General features: G+C 51.3%; 1 protein-coding gene across 1 annotated transcript in view; it reads right to left on the bottom strand.

Annotated features, from left to right (window-relative positions):
* Positions 1-2,851: 2,851 nt before the first annotated feature.
* Positions 2,852-17,448, bottom strand: part of PRDM11 (PR/SET domain 11) — a gene marked incomplete at its 3' end in the record, with an annotated part of 48,410 nt that continues 33,813 nt past the window's right edge. The window contains exons 6-8 of the mRNA XM_082845835.1: positions 10,654-10,841; positions 6,058-6,684; positions 2,852-5,016 (exon numbers count right to left, since the gene is read on the bottom strand). Of these exons, the coding sequence (XP_082701961.1) occupies positions 2,852-5,016; positions 6,058-6,684; positions 10,654-10,841 (2,980 nt within the window). The remainder of the gene's footprint in view (positions 5,017-6,057; positions 6,685-10,653; positions 10,842-17,448) is intronic.

Raw genomic sequence — 17,448 nt, 5'->3', positions numbered from 1 at the left:
CCTCGTGCTGCTAGCAGCTGCTCAGGCTTCTGGCCCAGAGGCAGGTGGCCAGCTCCTGCCCCTCTAAAAAGACAAGGTAGACACTGGCATTGGCCCAAAGGATTTTTTCCCCTCTGGATAAAAATTTGAGCTGATTTTGGCCACGGCCTCCTGAGAGGAAACAGTCGCAGCCCTGCTGCGGTACTCAGGCAGCCATGAGCGATTCTCTCCTCCTGGTTTCCAAATGAGTGGTCTAGGGGAGGACTCCCTATCTCCTGACATAGTGGGTGGGGAGGTGCAGAGGGGGGCAGGAGGAGGCGTAAGGCAACTGTTGGCTAGAAGAAAGGATCCCAACTACTGTTTCTGACCCCTACGGAGGCCCACCTTGCCAGCCATCTCTGCCCTCAACGCATCTCAGTCTGTGCGATGTTCAAAGGAAGCTCCCACAGACACGGTGGTTTGGGTGTGTGGTGGAGAGGAAGTTGGGGAGGGAAAGGTGGACCCTTGTGCTTTGCACTTGACCACAGTTACTGACCCTGATGGGAGGAGGCAGATGGGGAGAGAAGACATCGGCCTAAAGTGGAGAAGCGGATGAAGCTGGGAACTTCAAAGCACAAGGAAGGGCTCTGAGTCTTTCCTTGCAAGTTCCTGCTAACTCTCTCCTTGTTCAGAGGAGGGTGGGAAAGTATGTGCGACTGGGGAGGGGGGTGAGGGGTGAATGTCACCAGGCAGGGGTGCATTGATTTGTTGAAGAAGGCAGCATATGAGGCCTGGCAGTGGGACAGTCGGAGAAAACCAGTTGGTTTTTTGTTTTTTTAACATGCTACATCACTGTTGAAAACAAACAAAAAAGTTTCAAAAATAATATATAATATATATAATATATTTATATAATGAAAAGCTATCGACTAGCAGCAATGACTCTAAAGTTATCTTAGCACCAAGACCATGGGGTGGAGGGGAAGGGATCTGGAGGGGGTGAAGGTCTGGCAGGACAAGGAAGGAGGGGGTGACATGTTCAGTGTTGATGACAGTTCCACTCCGGTTCTCAACGGTGGCATGAGCCCTCGGAGACAAGATAAACCAAGAAGGAAGGAAGCCACCACAGTTTTCTAATGTCTGAGCCGAGCAGGTGGGGGACGCTGGAGCCATGCCTGTGGCCAGATCACACCGTCCTTTGCCCACCCTCTGCCAACTGAGAGGGATGGCTCCCGACAGACCACAGACAATGCAGCTCTTCCTCTCTTCCCCCCAGTATAACCTGCACCCACGATGCAGGATCTCTGCATATCAGATATGCATACATCAGATGTGGAAACATGGACAGAAGTTTTTAACAGCTCACGCACATTTTTTTAAAAACTCCCTTGCGAGGTATACTGGTAATTAAATGAACAAAAGAGCACTGATCAAGACTCCTCTAGATTAAACCACTACTTGCCTCAGGGAGTAGGCGAGTGGCTATTTCTAAAGCTTATATCTCGGGGGGTGTGTGTGTGTGTGTGCGTGTGCGTGTGCGTGTGCATGTGTGTGTGTAGGCTGATGCCTTGAGAGTCCTGTCTTACCTCTTGTGTATTCCTTTCTTTTAGGACGTCTCTACCCTGTTCAAAAAAGGAAGCGTTCGCCGGCATAGATGCATTACCCACTTTCCCACTACCTTCCTGCCAGGCTGCAGGGCTCGTCATCAGCCTTACTGCAAAAGGACCCAACCTCTAGAGACTCTCATCGGAGTTACGCATAACCCAGGGCACAACCTGCATTGACATCTCCTGCCACCGAACTCTAGCAGGCATTTCTTGATTATTAAAGGGAAAATAAAATACCCCCAAACACATTATATGATTATAAAGACAGAGTATAAATAATTCATGTAAATTGATTACATACTTTTCATTTTACTTGTTTTTAGCCAAAAATTGCTGCCCTACTGGGGTATAGACTTTTTGGCTCTTCATTCCCCCCATATTCCCTGGATCTGAATGGAATTATATTATGTTATCCCACACCAGGTCAAACAGGAGGGCGAGGCGCTCACGCCCCACCCCCACCCCGTCCCCGGGATTTCAAGCTCGGTGTAAGGCGATTTTGCCTTCAGTATAACAGGGAAAATGTTTAGGATCCAGGGGTCTGGAAGGAGGGATTCAACAGACAAGGGACAGGACAAGCGACACGGGTAGGGAGTGGTGGGTGTCACAGTCTGACCGACACTTTTGTTTCGAGACAGTGAAGGAACGCTGGTCAGGAAATGAATGAAAATCTCTCAAGCTGAAGTTGGGTGGGAGAGGGAAAAGTCAAATACCCCGATCCAGATACACAGCCCACCCCATCCCAAATGAGAGATCGGATTCAGCTGGACCAGCCGGTCAATGAAGAGGCCAAGAAACCCCCCTCATGAAACCAAACAAGAAAAAAAAAAAAAAGGCAAGAACATACACCCAAACCCAAACCCCTCAACCCCCGAACGAGAACAGAAACAAAATGAGCTACCTAAGGTGATGACAGACCCGTCATTTTAGCTTATGCGGTTGGTTGACTGTGAGGTGGGAGCACGTGTGGCCCCAGCACATGCTTCTGTGAGTGAAAATGAGTTTCCACGTGTGTTGCAGCTGCCAAATTTTGTAGACGAGAGTCAGTTTCTGACGTTATTCCTTTCCCAGTAGCTTCTGGTGGACGTGTCACCTTGGTTCTTAACATTTTTTCAGTGTGGGTTTATATATATATATATATATATATATATATATATATATGTATATGTATATATATATGTATATATATATATATAATATAATATATATTTATATAATGTATCAAAGCTTATGAGTATAGGTTAAAAAAATATTCAACAGCTTAGTGAACTCTGCGATCCGGCTCCCTAAATATCCGGGTAAAACTCTGACCCGTGGTCCACGGTCTGAAGCACTGGCTTCTGTTCCAGCGCAGACATCCTGCTAAGGACCTCGGCCGACAGTGTGTAACTGTTGCCAGACTTCTCCTCGAACCAGCTGTCCAGGGCTCGCTTGGCATCAAAGTTGGCGATCGGGGGGCCATTGACAGCGATGGTCAACAGGTCGCTGAGCTGCTCCAGGGTCAGGCGGGAGCGGTGGTTTTTGCGGACTCGCTGCAGGGCGTTTCGGCCTTTCTCGCAGCAAGCGGTGGAGGTGGGGAGGACTTTGATGACCTGGATGATCTTGTTCAAGAGTGGAAACCTCTGCTTGTATTTGCAGATGTGGCCGATCAGGTCCTTGAAGCCGTTTTTGGTGTAGTAATCAGCCTTGAGTTCCCGCCACTCCATCAGCAGACTCCCCCGGGGGTCCAGCCCTTCCCTGCAGACATCCCGGGAAAAGGTGGGGATGGCCTCCAGGTGATCAAAGATCTGCACCATGTCCTCCTTGCCGTAGCTCATGAGCTCCTCGCTGTTCCTGGGCCAGGCGGCCAGGTCAAACACCTGGCAGGCCTTCACGAAGATCCGGCTGCGGGAATCGAACCGCTGAGCCAGGATCACTTGGGTCTTCTGGCAGATCTTCTCCCGGATGGACTGGAACTTGGCTTCGGCCACCCTGAGGTTCTTCACGGAGATCCCGTTGAAGCTCTCCCGGAAGTTCTCCTCGAACTCCTGCAGGTACTCCCCCGGAGAGTCGGCCAGCCGGCTGATCTCCTGGATGGCCTCCTCGAGCTTGTCGTCCACCTGGGACACCAGGAGGTACTCGCCCTGGAAGACGTAGGCCAGGCGCGACAGCACGGCGATCACGTCCAGGAGGAAGTAGACGAGCTTGATGGACTGGTAGTCCATGAGGAACTGCAGCAGGGCCAGTGCGATGGCCGAGGCGTCTGCCCTCTGGGTCTGGCTGCTGACATCCTTGAGGTGGGCCACCACCTCCAGGTAGTCCTTGATGAGGGCATTGAGGACGTTCTGCTCTCCGATGATCCACCTCACAGCCCGGATGTCCCCCAGGAACTCCGTCTCCTCGCAGAGGGTGGACGCCGTGGACCGCAGCTCGCACAGGAGGCGTGGCGAGTAACGGTAGAAGCTCAGCAGCTGCTTCAGGTTGTTCTCCAGCTCCTCCAGGCAGGGGAGCTCCTTCCCGCTGATGGCATCCAGGATCTCCAGGTGGGGCCGGTGCACCATGAAGGGCAGGCACAGCAGCCAGGGCAGCGTCTTGCGTATCGTCATGAACATGCTGGCCCGCAGGCTGGCCGTGACGTTGGCCCCGTCTATGCCCAAGCCCACGGTGGGCTTCTCATCCTGCAGCCGAATGCCCAAGGCGGAAAAGGCCCGGTCAAGCGCCTGCAGATAGCTCTCTGTGCTGGAGAACCCCAGCTCCTGCAGGGACAGGAACTCCGTGGCCGGGGGCCCGTCGCTGCTGGTGTATTGGACGTAGACCGCCACCGTGTCAGCCAGCAGGTCGTCGCTCTGTCCGTCCAGGATGATGCTGAGGCAGGGTGACTGGCGGATGCGCTCCACCAGGTCTTCGCGCAGCGCCCGGGCGATGTGGTGGATGAGGATCTGACAGTCTCCCTCGTTCATGTACTGGTCCACCACCTTGAGCTCGCACTTCCGCAGCAGCTCGGCCAGGGGCCGGAAGTCCAGGTAGGGCCTGCCCTCCAGGGCCAGGTGGTAGGCGGTGTTGAAGAGCAGGGTCATGTTGCGACACATCTCCTCCGTCTTCTCGGGGTGCATGCGGAGCTTGTAGAGCTGCAGACACTTCTTGTGCAGGTTGCTCTGGCTGTGCAGCTTGATGGTGTGAATCTTGAACTGCTTGGAGCCGATGATGAAGGCCGAGGTGCGGGAGGACTGCACCGTGTACTGGCGGCAGACGTGACACCACATCTCGTTGAGGGTCGGGGAGTACCGCAGGAACCAGAATTTCTTCAGCCACTCCTGCTTGAAGCGCCGGATTCGGCGCCCGGTGGCCGACGACATCTTGGAGGGCTCATCGGTGGCCGTCATCATATCGTTGGAGACGGATTCGTCTGCCGAATCGACCTCCTGGTCGTCGTCCTCCATGATGGCAGGGCCGGAGACCATGCTCTCTGAGGCTGGAAGACAAATGGGAAAGAAACAGTTACACCTGCTGGAAAGAACACGGACATTTCCAAAATGAAGGAGATAGGGCCCAAAAGGCAGGTGTCGCATTCTGTGAAACAGGAGCCGATCCCTATGACAGAGTGAATCCCAGCCTGGAATTCATTCATAAGCACTCCTGTCGTCCACGCATGTCTCACCCTCTCTGTGCATCAGCCCCGGGGGCCATCACGCTCCAGGCTGCCTGCCCTCACCTTCCACGAGTAGGTGCTCAAGGAACTTAAATGTTCTGTATCAACCCAACAGCACAACTAGGAGGGCAGAGCTGCTGGAGCAACAGAGCACGTCAGAGGTTCCATAGTGGTACACAGCAAGGACAGGACGTGGGACGCGTCCCACCACCAAGGCGGTCAGGGGAAGGCGCGCTGCCCTCAAATGAAGGGAGCTCGGGCCCCAAGTGATTTCGGGATCAGAATGCAGTGTAGTTAAGATGCGTGCTTTGAACATCTGAAACACCTCGTTCTGAGCTAAGGGGTGCGGTTAAAATAGGAAGTGCTATGTAACTCTCTAACTCAGCTGCAGGTGCATACTGAGAAAACCTCCTTGTGGTTGAGCATCCCTAAAAGATGCAGGCAGCCAACAGAAAGCAGCGAAGGCAACTAAATGCCCTGTATCCCCGTCGGTAAGGCCGGGGGCTCTCCCCCACGGGACAGCCTGCCTGAGACTGGGAGAGAGGAAGATGGGGTTTGGAAGTTGGGCTTTGGGGTAAGACACTGGAGAAAGGCAAGGGGTCAAGAACACAGCACACACCCCTCCTGCAGCAGAACTTCCTTTATTGACGAGGAGGATACAAGGGCAAGACCCAAAGCCCCACCCGAGCTGTAAGGCGGCCTGTCGGAGGCACCCGAGGGCGTGCGCTGCGGCCGGTACCCATCTCCGAGCTCCAGGCCCCAGGTCTCCCCAAAGGTGGCTCCCCTGGGGAGCGCCAGGCCCCCCTCCACACTGCCCACCACGTGCTCTTCCCTCTGACAACAGTCTCATCCACACCAACTTACCTGCGGGGTCTGAGAATTCGGGGAGCTCCAGTACCTGTGCTGGCAAGGTGGGGGGCTCAGGAAGCGTGCCAGACTTAAGCATGTCTAGTTCGGCCTGGAGTTCCCGGACCTTCTTCTTTAGGCGAATACAGTTAGGGCAAAAGGAGGTGGTGGGCAGCTCGTGAGGGTCGGATGCAAGGGAGGCCTCGGCGGGACTGTCGGCCTTGAACGACGAAGGCTCCTCCTCTTCATCCTCCAGTGGGCCTGCCTCCTTGGAAACCCCTTGGGGGATCTTCCAGTCTCCTTCTCCCTGGGTCCGGGTGACATTTTGCACACCATGTGACACAGTCATTGCACACTGACTGTAGGCGTCGTTCTGGTACTTGGGGACCTTCCTGATGACCAGCGAGGTGCTCAGTGCCAGCTGGTGGGCTTCTACCTTTGCAGATTCCAGTGAGGCCTCCAACACATCCTTGAAAATGAGGTCGATTTTCTTCTTCTTGGCCTGGGGGTGCACGTCCCCCTCATCAAAGCCACGCTTGTAGGGACTTTTGCCCTGTCTCAACACGGGGAGCTGCAGGGGACCCCTCAGGTCTTCTGGGTTATCCAGAGCCTGCTCAGACTTCTCCCTCTGCAACTTCTTCTCTCCTAGGAAGGAAAACCAGGGTGTGAGGAAGTGGGGAAAAGCCCCAAAGAGGAGAAACCAACAGAAAACGAAGCGCTCCTCTCAGGAAGTCGCTTGACACATCCCTTTGGGTCTGGCCTAATGGAGCAGGTGTGGCAAAAAGGGAGGTGGATTACTCAATGGACCGCGGGGTCTAGAGTCAAAGGACCCGAAAAAGTGGGAAGAACTCTTTTTAAAGAGACTGTTTCCACGGAGCTTTATGTGTAGAAGCTCTATGTTTATAAGTTGAGCAAACGCTATAGGGGCAGGGAGTTGGAAGTTAAGGAACTGGCCATCCTGTCGTCCTAGAAGATGATATCCCACGTGATTAGCCAGGTGGGTGGTACCATAGCTCAGCTAAGTGCATGTGGAGTCCCCACCCCTCCAGGCTGCTCCTCCAGTCCCAGCAATCGGAAGATGGCTGCTTCGACTTGGTAAAAGGTACACACGAAACACTGAGGCCCACTCCTCCCTCCTCCCTGACTCCTGGGAGACAGACCTGTTAGGGCAAAGTCTGCCTTATAGCAACCGTCCTTTCTAATTCTCCCAGGAACCGGAAGCCTTGGATTATGTGAGGAAGCACGGCCTGAACCTCTGTGGCTCTCACGGATGACCGAGGCAGGAAGAAAAGGGAAGTCGGGCACACCAACAGCGGCTGTGAGCTCCAAGATGGCAGCCCCCCAGCACGATAAAGCACGACACGCCCACGCGGACCCAACACACGCTCCAACTACAGTAGCTGTGTGTCCTTACCTGACAATTCTAAGGACATTTCCTTTTCTATTTCTATCATGTAAATGACGTCAAAGACCTTGGTGAACACCCCAGCAATATATTATGTTAGCCTGATTTTTCCAAATGGCCAACACAGTTGCATAAATTGCTATAGATGTATAGATGCTGCCTGGGGCGACAGGTGCTAAGAGGGACCCTCAGAAGGTCCTGACAGCCGTCTATGGAGCTAGAACTCTCAAAGGCTTCCTAGATCAGGGGCGGGGCCCTGGGAGATGTGACTCTGACCAACGTCTTGGCCTGAATATATGTTGTCATTAGGCTTCTGAGAGCTGCGTTTGCTCAAGGCCTCCGAGTGAAGACCAAGGGCTCTCCATGAGCAATCCAGATGTTCCATGCTGTGACCAAGCCTTGGCATCCCACAGCTGGCAAGGGGTGATAGACCCTGGCCCGTGTGTGACTCCAGGTTTCCCACAGGTCACAGCACAGAAGGGAGCAGCCTATTCAGGATGATCCTTTTCTGTCCTCACACGAACACCTAAGGAATGACCTTATCTCCTGAAGGCTCCAAGACTCCTGAAACTCAGGCGGCTCCCCACAGCCTTGTTTCTATAACATCTGAGGGTGGAGATGAAGAGAACTTTTCAAAAATGCAACTTGTTCGCCTTACAGGTCAGACACTTGCCCATCAGAATCTCTGAAAGTCAAAGGCCACCCTTTCACTTTCTCATGGACCAATCAGGCAGCAAATAGCTGAGGATCTCAGGAGGTCCAGGATACGCATCACCGGGGATTCCTCATGCATCTGTACTCAAGGACAAGGTTATTCAAATTTCCTAGGATGAGCAGGTGATTTCTTTGGGCTCAAGGCTCCCGGAAAAATCTATGGGTCAAAAAAAAATCTTTAAGCAGTATGAAATTGATTCTAAAGCCTCCATAAAACATGAGGGAAAGACCACAAAGAAAATCAATGACCCAAAGTAGACAAAAAACATAAATTCTTTGAATACATGTATTAGATGCATCCTATCCTTAAAAGATAACCACAGAGGAATAATTTATACTCTTCAGGAAGCAGTTCTGGGCTCCAACTAATGTCTCTACTTAATAAGAGCTCATAAGTCATGCTCTGGACTTCACCAAGGCTCCAGCCTCCAATTCCAAAGAAGCCTCCTCCCACGTAAGACCTTGAGTGGTTGAGCGTGGGGAATGCCCCCTACAGAGCAGAACTGGCACACAGATCTAAGACACCACTAACCGTGTCAGAGTCTGCCAAAGCTACAGGCTACAGGGACACACGTCTAAAGGCCACTGAGCTCCACGGCTGCTTCCCAAGGGCTTTACGGCCAAGTCCACCCTCTGCTCTGGCCCTGCCCCATGGGTGGCTTCCAGTTTCCTTCGTGTTTCCTACTTCTCAGCCTGGCCAGGAATAGACACTCCTTCCTCCTGTATCTTCACACATCTTGGTTTATCTCATTTCAAGTCTGTCTGCCACGCTCCTTTGAACCACTCCTGAAAGCTGATGCCCTTCTCTGAGCGCTCCCCTTGGGTCTCAGGGCTCTCTGAGGATGAAGCAGCTTGAGGTGCTCTGGAGTAGACACGGGGAAGAAAGGACATTACAAATCCAGAAGAATTCAAGAAGATCATGGCCAAGGGATGGAACCCATGTCCTCGGATATGACTTCTCTTGGTTTTCTCTTCTTCTGGTGATATGATTCTTTTGGAGATTTCTCGGTGGTCTTCATTCATTTCTTCTTTTATCCATTCAACCAAGATTTATGGAGGATGTACTATGCATCAGACACTTTTTTACATGGCATCTCCAGAAGTCAAGTGGAAACCACGGCAATCATGTCACAGAAACATGCCTTCCCAAGTATAATCGGCATGTATGTGCCTAACACCCAGCTCCAAAGAAAACAAGAGATGAGGGTATCTATTGGGTCTCCTTTCACTGCTCATCCAATCACCAGATACCTTTTACCAAGTCAGGCAGCAGTTGTGCACTCAATGTCCACAATTCGCTTTGCTCTGTTTTGGTTTTGAAGACAGCTTACTTCCAATGGGTCACTCTTACCCCCTTTTCATCTCTTCCCCTCATGCTCTAAATGAAGCTTTACTTCCAATAAGTAGATTGGTCAGAAACATGATATGGTGGGGCTTGGGTATAGGCTTGGTTCCCGGGACCAGATGGACTCTGGGTCTTTGGATATGTGGTTTTAGTGTAAGGAAGGTCCTGCTGGAAAAAGGACCTTGGGCTCACCCGTTTGCCCTGGCATGGCTGAGGATGGAGTAAAGAGGTAAGAAAGGCCTAGGAGCTGGGGAGTATTTTAAACCACTTTCAAATGACTCAGTTAAATGGAGCCTGGATGGATACCCACCCACCAGGCCACCACCCACCTCCCTCCAATCTTCTTCTCCTAACAGAGATTGTTCTTTCACAGCATATCATTAGGACTGCCAGGAATGAGACCAGGAGGAAGCAGGGAAGAAACTAGTTTTGTCTGGGAGGCCTTATAACACTGTAGGTTAGAGCTTAGACCCTGGACTCAGACAGATGCGGGTTAGGAACCTAGCTCTGCCCCTGCTTGCCATGGGGTTCTGGGGGAGTCACTGTGTTTATCTGATGCTCGGTTTCTACATTTGTAAGGTGGGGATAGTAATCCACATGCTATCATTAGTATTAAAGTTCACAGCTGAGGGCTTACGATGGTCACGACAGACGTTGTTCTAATGTGTTACGTAGATTACCCATCTAATTCTCACTGGGCACTCATCGGGCAGGTGCTCCTAGGACGATTACATGGGACACCATAGAAAACCTGCTTAGCACGTACTAAGTACTTAGCAAATGTCACCTATTATTGAGCCAGTGGCAGTTCACAACATCCTTCCATCAATTTGAGTCGGGGAAACAGATTCAATTTTGATTAAACTTATATGCTTGGCATTGGAGAATTGTCTCTCTCCCTGATCCTCTGAAACGTCTATAATAGGGCTTCTGACCATGTCTGAGGGAGGAGGACACACCGGGTGGCCACAGCCGGTGCCAGAGCGGCTGCTCCTACCTAGCCCATCAGTTCCCGAGTCCCTCTGGGTCTCCCCATTGCTGGTGTACTGTATTTCCCATCGGTTTTCCTAGGAAGCTCCTAGAGAAGCGTTTCTGGCCTCCCCTGGGGCTTGGCAGTGGGCGTGGCCCTCCCTTGGGTGTGGGCACTCACCCCTGGCCAGGTTGCGGTGGATGGTCTCTTGGGACATGCTGTGCAGGCGCTTCATGTAGTCTTCGCTGTACCAGACCCGCAGCCGCTCCCCGGGCCGGATGTCCCGGCACGCCCGAAAGTAGATGCACTCGCTGTGCTGGAACGCCAGCAGATTCTGCTCCCTCTCCTCCCGGGAGATGACCACGTACCTGGGGGCGAGGGGGACAGGTAAGAACGCGCGGGCCACTCTTTGGCGAGTGCCTGCCGGTACCAGGCGCGGTGCCGGGCAGGTGCCAGCGGCTAGCCGCCTATGAGCGTGCGGGTATCTGCAAAAGTCTACAGAGCGGCTTCCCTGCCGAGGAAAGGCACTCCAGCTGGAGCCAGTCCCTTGTCTCACTGTTCTGTGGACTTCAAGCAAGCCTTTGAACCTCTAAGAATCTCTGTTTTCTGGGACTGGAAATGACACCTGCCCTTCCTGCCTCCTAGGTTCTGGTAAATACGAGGTTCAATACCAGATATACAGGTGATTGGAAAACGATTCTTGCCTAACTTTTAACCGCGGGCATTCCCAGATACCCGCAGGCCTCTGATGGTGGTAAGGGCGAGATCCTTGAACTGTTCTCAGAATGTCACAAAGCCTATGTGAAAAGGGTGCCCACGAGATCAATTAACCAATGCTGAAGATCAACATCTTTACAAATAGAGGGTCCAGTGGGGACCGGGGAGGCAGGGAAAGGCAAGGAGATGTGAGCAGCCACAGGTCAATCCAGGTCATTTGAAGGTCAGGAAACTGAGGCTCAGAGAGGCTAGGTGACTTGCCTAAGGTCACACAGCTAATAAATGGGAGACTGAGCATTGAGGTCCATGCTTTTCTCACTAGGACTCACGGCTCCTATGTGGGCATGTAAAGCACCAACTCAGCAATGCCCAGATAACATTTAAAGTTCTGTCAGACCCTCAGAATCTATGGACCTCACCCATTCTCCCTGAAATGACATTTCCGATATCCAACCTGCCACCTCACTCGCCTCCAAAAGGTGAGATGATGCAATATCTGTAGAGAGGTGGAGATGTACAGATCAAACAGGCAAGAGGAAATTATTTGGAGTTTTAGGGTTCTGTGGTATCCAAGTGCCTAGGAAATTTGTAGTCAAAAACAAACTTCTTTTCCTTATGCTATGAGTTGTCTCAAAAGCCAGGGAAGAAATCAAAGTCTGTGCGACTGGCACAGCCCAAAGAACTGTACTTGGAGCAGTCCAAGGGAAACAATAATTCACAAAAATAAATCCAAATGGATAATGAACAAATGAAAGGATTCAGCATCACTAATAAGAAAAGAGGCACAAAGCAGCACATTGTCTTGTTGGCACAGAGAACTTTTTTACATTGTAAGCTCTGTATTGGTAAAGGTGGCAAGACTAGGGTCTCCCATACTAATGGTGGGGCATAAGCTGGCACGACACTTTGGGAAACGACTTGGCAACATGGACTCGAACAAGTATTTCTTCATTCACGTTCACAGCAGCATTATTCACAATAGTCAAAGGTGGAAGCAACCCAAGTGTCAACTGATGGATGAATGGATAAATAAGATGTGGTAATATACACCCAATGGGATATTAGTCAGCCATAAATAGGAAGGAAACTCTGACCCACGCTACAACATGAATGATCCTTGACGACACATACTAAGTGAAATAAGCCAGTCATAAAACAACAAATACTACAGGATCCCACTTATATGAGTAGTCAAATTCACAGAGACAGAAAGTAGGATGGTGGTTGCCAGGGGATGGGGGAGGGGGAATAGGGAGCTAGCGTTGAATGGGAACAGAGCTTCAGTTGGGGAAGATGGAAAGAGTTATGGGGAGGGATAATGGTGATGGTTGCCCAACAGTGTGAATGTACTTAATACCACTGAACTTTACACTTAAAAATGGTTAAAATGGTAAATTTTATTTCATTTGGGGTTTTCCACAATATTTGTAGAATTTAAAAAAGAACACCAGAACGTTAAGGTGTGGAACAAGAATGCAAAACGCATACCGCCACGCTGACTGTTCCACTGTTTGTAATGGAGCAAAAGCTAGAACATCTAAACTTCTGATACTAGAGAAACAACTGAATAAACCATGGTATATTTGTACAAAGGAATGTTACTCATCTACAGAAAAATGTTTTCAAAGAATCTTTCATGACATGGAAAAATGGTCCTGATATAAAGCAGAGTGGGAACAACAGGACTCAAAGCTATTTATATTATGGTTCTAACCATGCTTTACAAACAAGCCTGGGTAAACTGCTTGAAGGAAACACACCACTGTTTTAACAGTGATTATCCATTATACATGGTTCTACTTCTTTGTAATTTTCTGTACTTTCCAAGTCTTCCTCAATAAGCAATTATTACCGTTACTCCCTCTCCCCCACCCCCTAAAAAAGGAAAAGACATACACCAACGCCAATTCCAGTACAGGGTGGCAGTGGTGACGGTCATGGTGGCCAGCAGCATTGGGAATCTACATTTGTGGTACCCCAGGCATAGTGCCCCTCACATACAATCTCAACTCTCCAACTGCGGAAGTCTGCCTTTTCTTCATACGTGAGATTTCTTCTGAATGTGCAAACTATTTTCTAGTCCCCAGTTTAGCAAGAGTCTGGGAATTGACCTAGTGGTGAGCACAGCATGGAACTGAGTTAGATCCAAACTTTGCTATTCCCAGACACAGAAGGCAAACCATCATTCATGTTTTTTCTAACAAGAATCACTTAAATCATAGAGCACAAGGAAAGAAGAATACAGTCTTTTCTTTCTTCAGTCTCTAAACAGCTGTCAGGCTCTAAAAGCTATAATTGTTTTCTCTGGCACTCAACTTAAAGAGAAAAAAGGTAGATGAGAAACACGTAACTATCAGGGATGTATTCCAAAGAGCAACTTGGATGAGGACGTCAGAAGGTTTAGAAAGATTCAAGTCAATCTCCCCTTCCAACTTCTGGTGTTTTCCTATCCAACAAGAATCAATATTTAGGAATAGAGGTCCTCCTGTATAGCACAGGGAACTATACTCAATATCCTGTGATAAACAGTCATGGAAAAGAATAAGAATGTATATCTGTATAACTGAATCACTTTTGCTGTACAGCAGAAATGAACACAACACTATAAATCAACTAGACTTCAATAAAATTTTTAAAAATATTTAGGAAGAGAGCTCCAAATCTTTGTATGGATCACGAAGTATCTCCAAAGATCAAAATTGGTTCAGCATCCAGTTGTACTGGGTTGTTCTGAAAGTTGGCATTTGAAATAAGCTATATATGGCAACTCTCAGTGAATCATAACATCTTCCCTGAGAAGATGTTTATGCTACGTCATTTTTGAGGTAAAGCTAAATGGAGCCAGCTAAGTCCCAACCCCAATTACTTCTAGTCAGGTCTCCCCATTGTAAGTATTTTGCAGTAACACCCAATGGCTTGATCCACTCCAAGAATCCTGTTCCCACACAACAGTCCCTGTATGAGGAGGCCTGCCTGTCCCATTACACGGCTGTGGGTGAACAAGAGCCCTTCCCGGAACAGAAGGCTTCCAGGGAGTGAAAAATCTTTCTATTTGAAGTAGTTTCCAGGTCACTACTTCATTGGAGGGAAGGCACAGAGTATGTCAGAAGGGGGATGGAAAATGCATAGCACAGGCTGGTCTGTAAACACTGGTGCTTATTTGATAGCTTTTCGAATCAGACCCTTTGAAGCAATCGAGGGGGTGGGCGGGGAGTGGTGGAGGAGGGGTGGTTCTGGACTGAAACTTTCACGATGATAATGGATTGTTTTTATTCCAAACTCTTTGCTGACTTTGGGTATTGGCTAGATAAGCACGAAGACAACACTTTTCAGACCTCATCCACTGTGTCTTATCCAGTGCACCATATTTTCTAGCTGGGCCAGGAAATGGCTATCAGTTCCAACTCAAGAGAGGAAAATAACCCAAGGGGCCTCCATTTTGTTGGAAGGGATAGACAAAGGCCGGGCTCAGACACCCTCACTCAGTGGCTATGCCTCCGATGGAAAGGAAGCTGCCCCAGTCACTGAGGCAGAGATGAGGAAAGACTGACCAAGAAGAGGCTGGGCTCTGTATCTTCACATGCATTGAGGTCTCTGGGCTGGGAAGGTCTTTGGGTCATGCATCCACCCACTAGATGGTCACCCGGACTCTAACAGAACACCACACAGCCAGCCCTTGGCATGGCTGGAGGCCTCAGACTCTTAGTGGGGGATGTCCCCATCTTAAGCTGAAATTGGCTGCCCATTCATTTCCATCCACCGGCTCCAGTTTCACCTTCCTGTTTGACGTGCTAGCCCCACAATCCCCACTGAAGCCAAGAAAAAGAAACTGAAATCTTTTCCATCTGAAGTTGACAAGTCTCTTCATCTCTCTGTCCCCTTTGCTTTCAACTTGGCCCCTTTCCCTCCCCAGGACCAGAGGGAGAGGCCAGCCAGTCACTGCTTAGTACCCTGACCTTGGTGGGAAAGACCCTAGGCCCGGCTTCACAGAACCTCTGTATCTCCTGGAGATCGGAAAATCTTGATTTCCAGGACCATGCTTTTTGGTCAAGAATGGCAGAGGATGACCTGGATTCCCAGGTCTGGTTAAAGCAGGCTGGAATCTTCCAGAAAGCGGATGGATCCCTGGTCAGGACATGGGTATTTCCTGCCTGGGAGAACCTCTCCCTGTGACTGGAAGCAAGCCAGGGCAATGCACGGATCAGGGGGTCCCCTTCCTGCTGAGGAGACTCTCAAGGGGAGCCAGAGGAAGCCATTTCAATTACTTTGAGAAGCCTCAACTCTAGGTGGGCAGGGCCTTACCTGTGACAGTCAGATACCCAGATCAGTGGGGAGGTGACCAAAAAAAAGGTGAGTGCCTCAGGGTGGTCCCTGAAGTACCCTGGCAAGTGGACAGCCCCTGACCCTTCTGCAGTCTCCTGCCAGAAATGGTGGGGTTTTTCCCCAGGACCCCTGACATACCTTTAGGGAAAAAAAGGTAGAATTCATTGAGCGACATCTCACTTTCGATTTGCAGAGAAGCTAAACATAGTGAAACGGTTTCATACGTGGATGCTTTGTCCACCTCGGCCCATCAGTTCCTTTCCTTTCCTTTCCCCTAAGGGTGCTGAACACAGGGCATCTGAGAGCTGATGAGATCTGGGAAGTACCAGGGGCACTTGAGTCTCCCTCAGCAACACACTTCTCCTCGGTCATCTAACCCCTGCTTTGGGGGCCTCGAGGTTTCCACAGGAAGCGAAGAAAGAGAATATACACCAAAGAAAGATCCTGGAGACCGGGTGTGTTCCAAGTGTGAGATCAATTTCTTTTTATTGCCATCTTAACAAAAATACTTGGGAAGGCAATCTTTGATTCCAGCATCGGAGGGCAAGGCAATGCCAGGCAATAGTCAAGCCATCGGGCTGTCGGACAGGGGGAGCAGGAACCCCCAGAGAACCACAGGCTGGGAGAAGGAGCCCAGGACACAGGGACGTTGCAGTTGCCCTCCATTCTCCCGCCACGGGGCTAAGCTTGGGCTGGGGTGAGAAGCAGGACTCCAGGAATGGCGGCAGCAGGCCCTGGGCATAGCAGTCCTCCCAGCCCCCACCCAACTCTGGCTCTAGGGGGCAGGTGTGGCAGGATGGAGGGTTGGGATATGAGTCAGCCTCAGGCCAGGGAGCAAAGAGGACACACAGCTGAGCTGCACCCACGTCAGAGCTGAGCTTGCATCCGCCACTCCCCGCCTCCCGCCCTAACTCTAAGAACCGGGCTCTCTCCCCACACTCCAAACCCAAACACGAAGCTTCGAGATGTGTGTAGCTAATGCATACGCAGCCCAAGCAAGCAGAGGCAAGGCATGCTGGGACCTGGAACGGGACAGGAGCCCTGCTGGGCTTGGGAGGGGCCAGAGGAGGGCTCGCCTTCTGGATCCCGAGACCTAGGCCCTACTTCTCCCCAGCCACTGGCTGCCAGCCTTCGTGCCGGGGCGGGGTGGGGTGGACCCGCGCCCTGAACGCTGCTGTGGCCTCCCACTGAAACCCCGAAGAGCTGGGCAGGGGCAGGAGCAACCCCCCTCCCAAGTCCCACAGCTGGTCTCTGACAGGGGAGCTGGAAATATCCACAGACCTGGCTTCCAGTCCTGGCCCCGCGACCGACTACTGTTTCATTTGTATGAAATGCAGATGACGATGGTAATAAAGTTGATCACAGTACCCGACGTGGCTGCCTCTCCCACTGTCCTGAGGACCCACTGAGATCACACGTCTGCGAGCGCAGGGAGAAACATAAAGTGCTCTAAGAATGCCAGGTAGTCTTCCCCTTCCTCCGACGTCACCCCCCTCTTCTCCCGGCTCCACAAAAGGCAAGCATGGCAGCTGAGCACACGAGCGAGGGCAAGCGGAAGGCCAAGGCTGGGGCGCCACCCACCGGGGCTCAGAGCCCTGGGGGAGGGGAGGACAGACCCCTCCTGGAAGGGCTGAGCTCTGCTTGCCCATTCTCAGGCCTCACCCTCCTCGAAAGCAGCAGCCTCAGGGCCGGGGAGGCTGATGCGGCAGCCCTGAGGACGGAGAGCGGGATTCCATTCGGATGCCCCCCACTCTCGCTCCCCCTTTCCCTGCAAGGCCTGCTGCTGTGGGGTGCAGACCAAGAGGAGGCCGACCCTCAGGCCAAGCAAGCATCAGGCAGGCAGCTTCTCCTGCATCTTGAGCACCTGCCAAAGATGAGGGAGCAGGGCTGAGCCCAGGGCAGCCAACCTGTACGCAGTGAGGAGATGACAGTCCC

This window comes from Leucopleurus acutus (genome assembly GCF_964270905.1).
Source record: "Leucopleurus acutus genome assembly, chromosome: 8".
NCBI classification, from domain to species: Eukaryota; Metazoa; Chordata; class Mammalia; order Artiodactyla; family Delphinidae; genus Leucopleurus; species Leucopleurus acutus.
The sequence above is the reverse complement of the archived record's forward strand: the minus strand, read 5'-3'. Positions and strand labels throughout refer to the sequence as shown.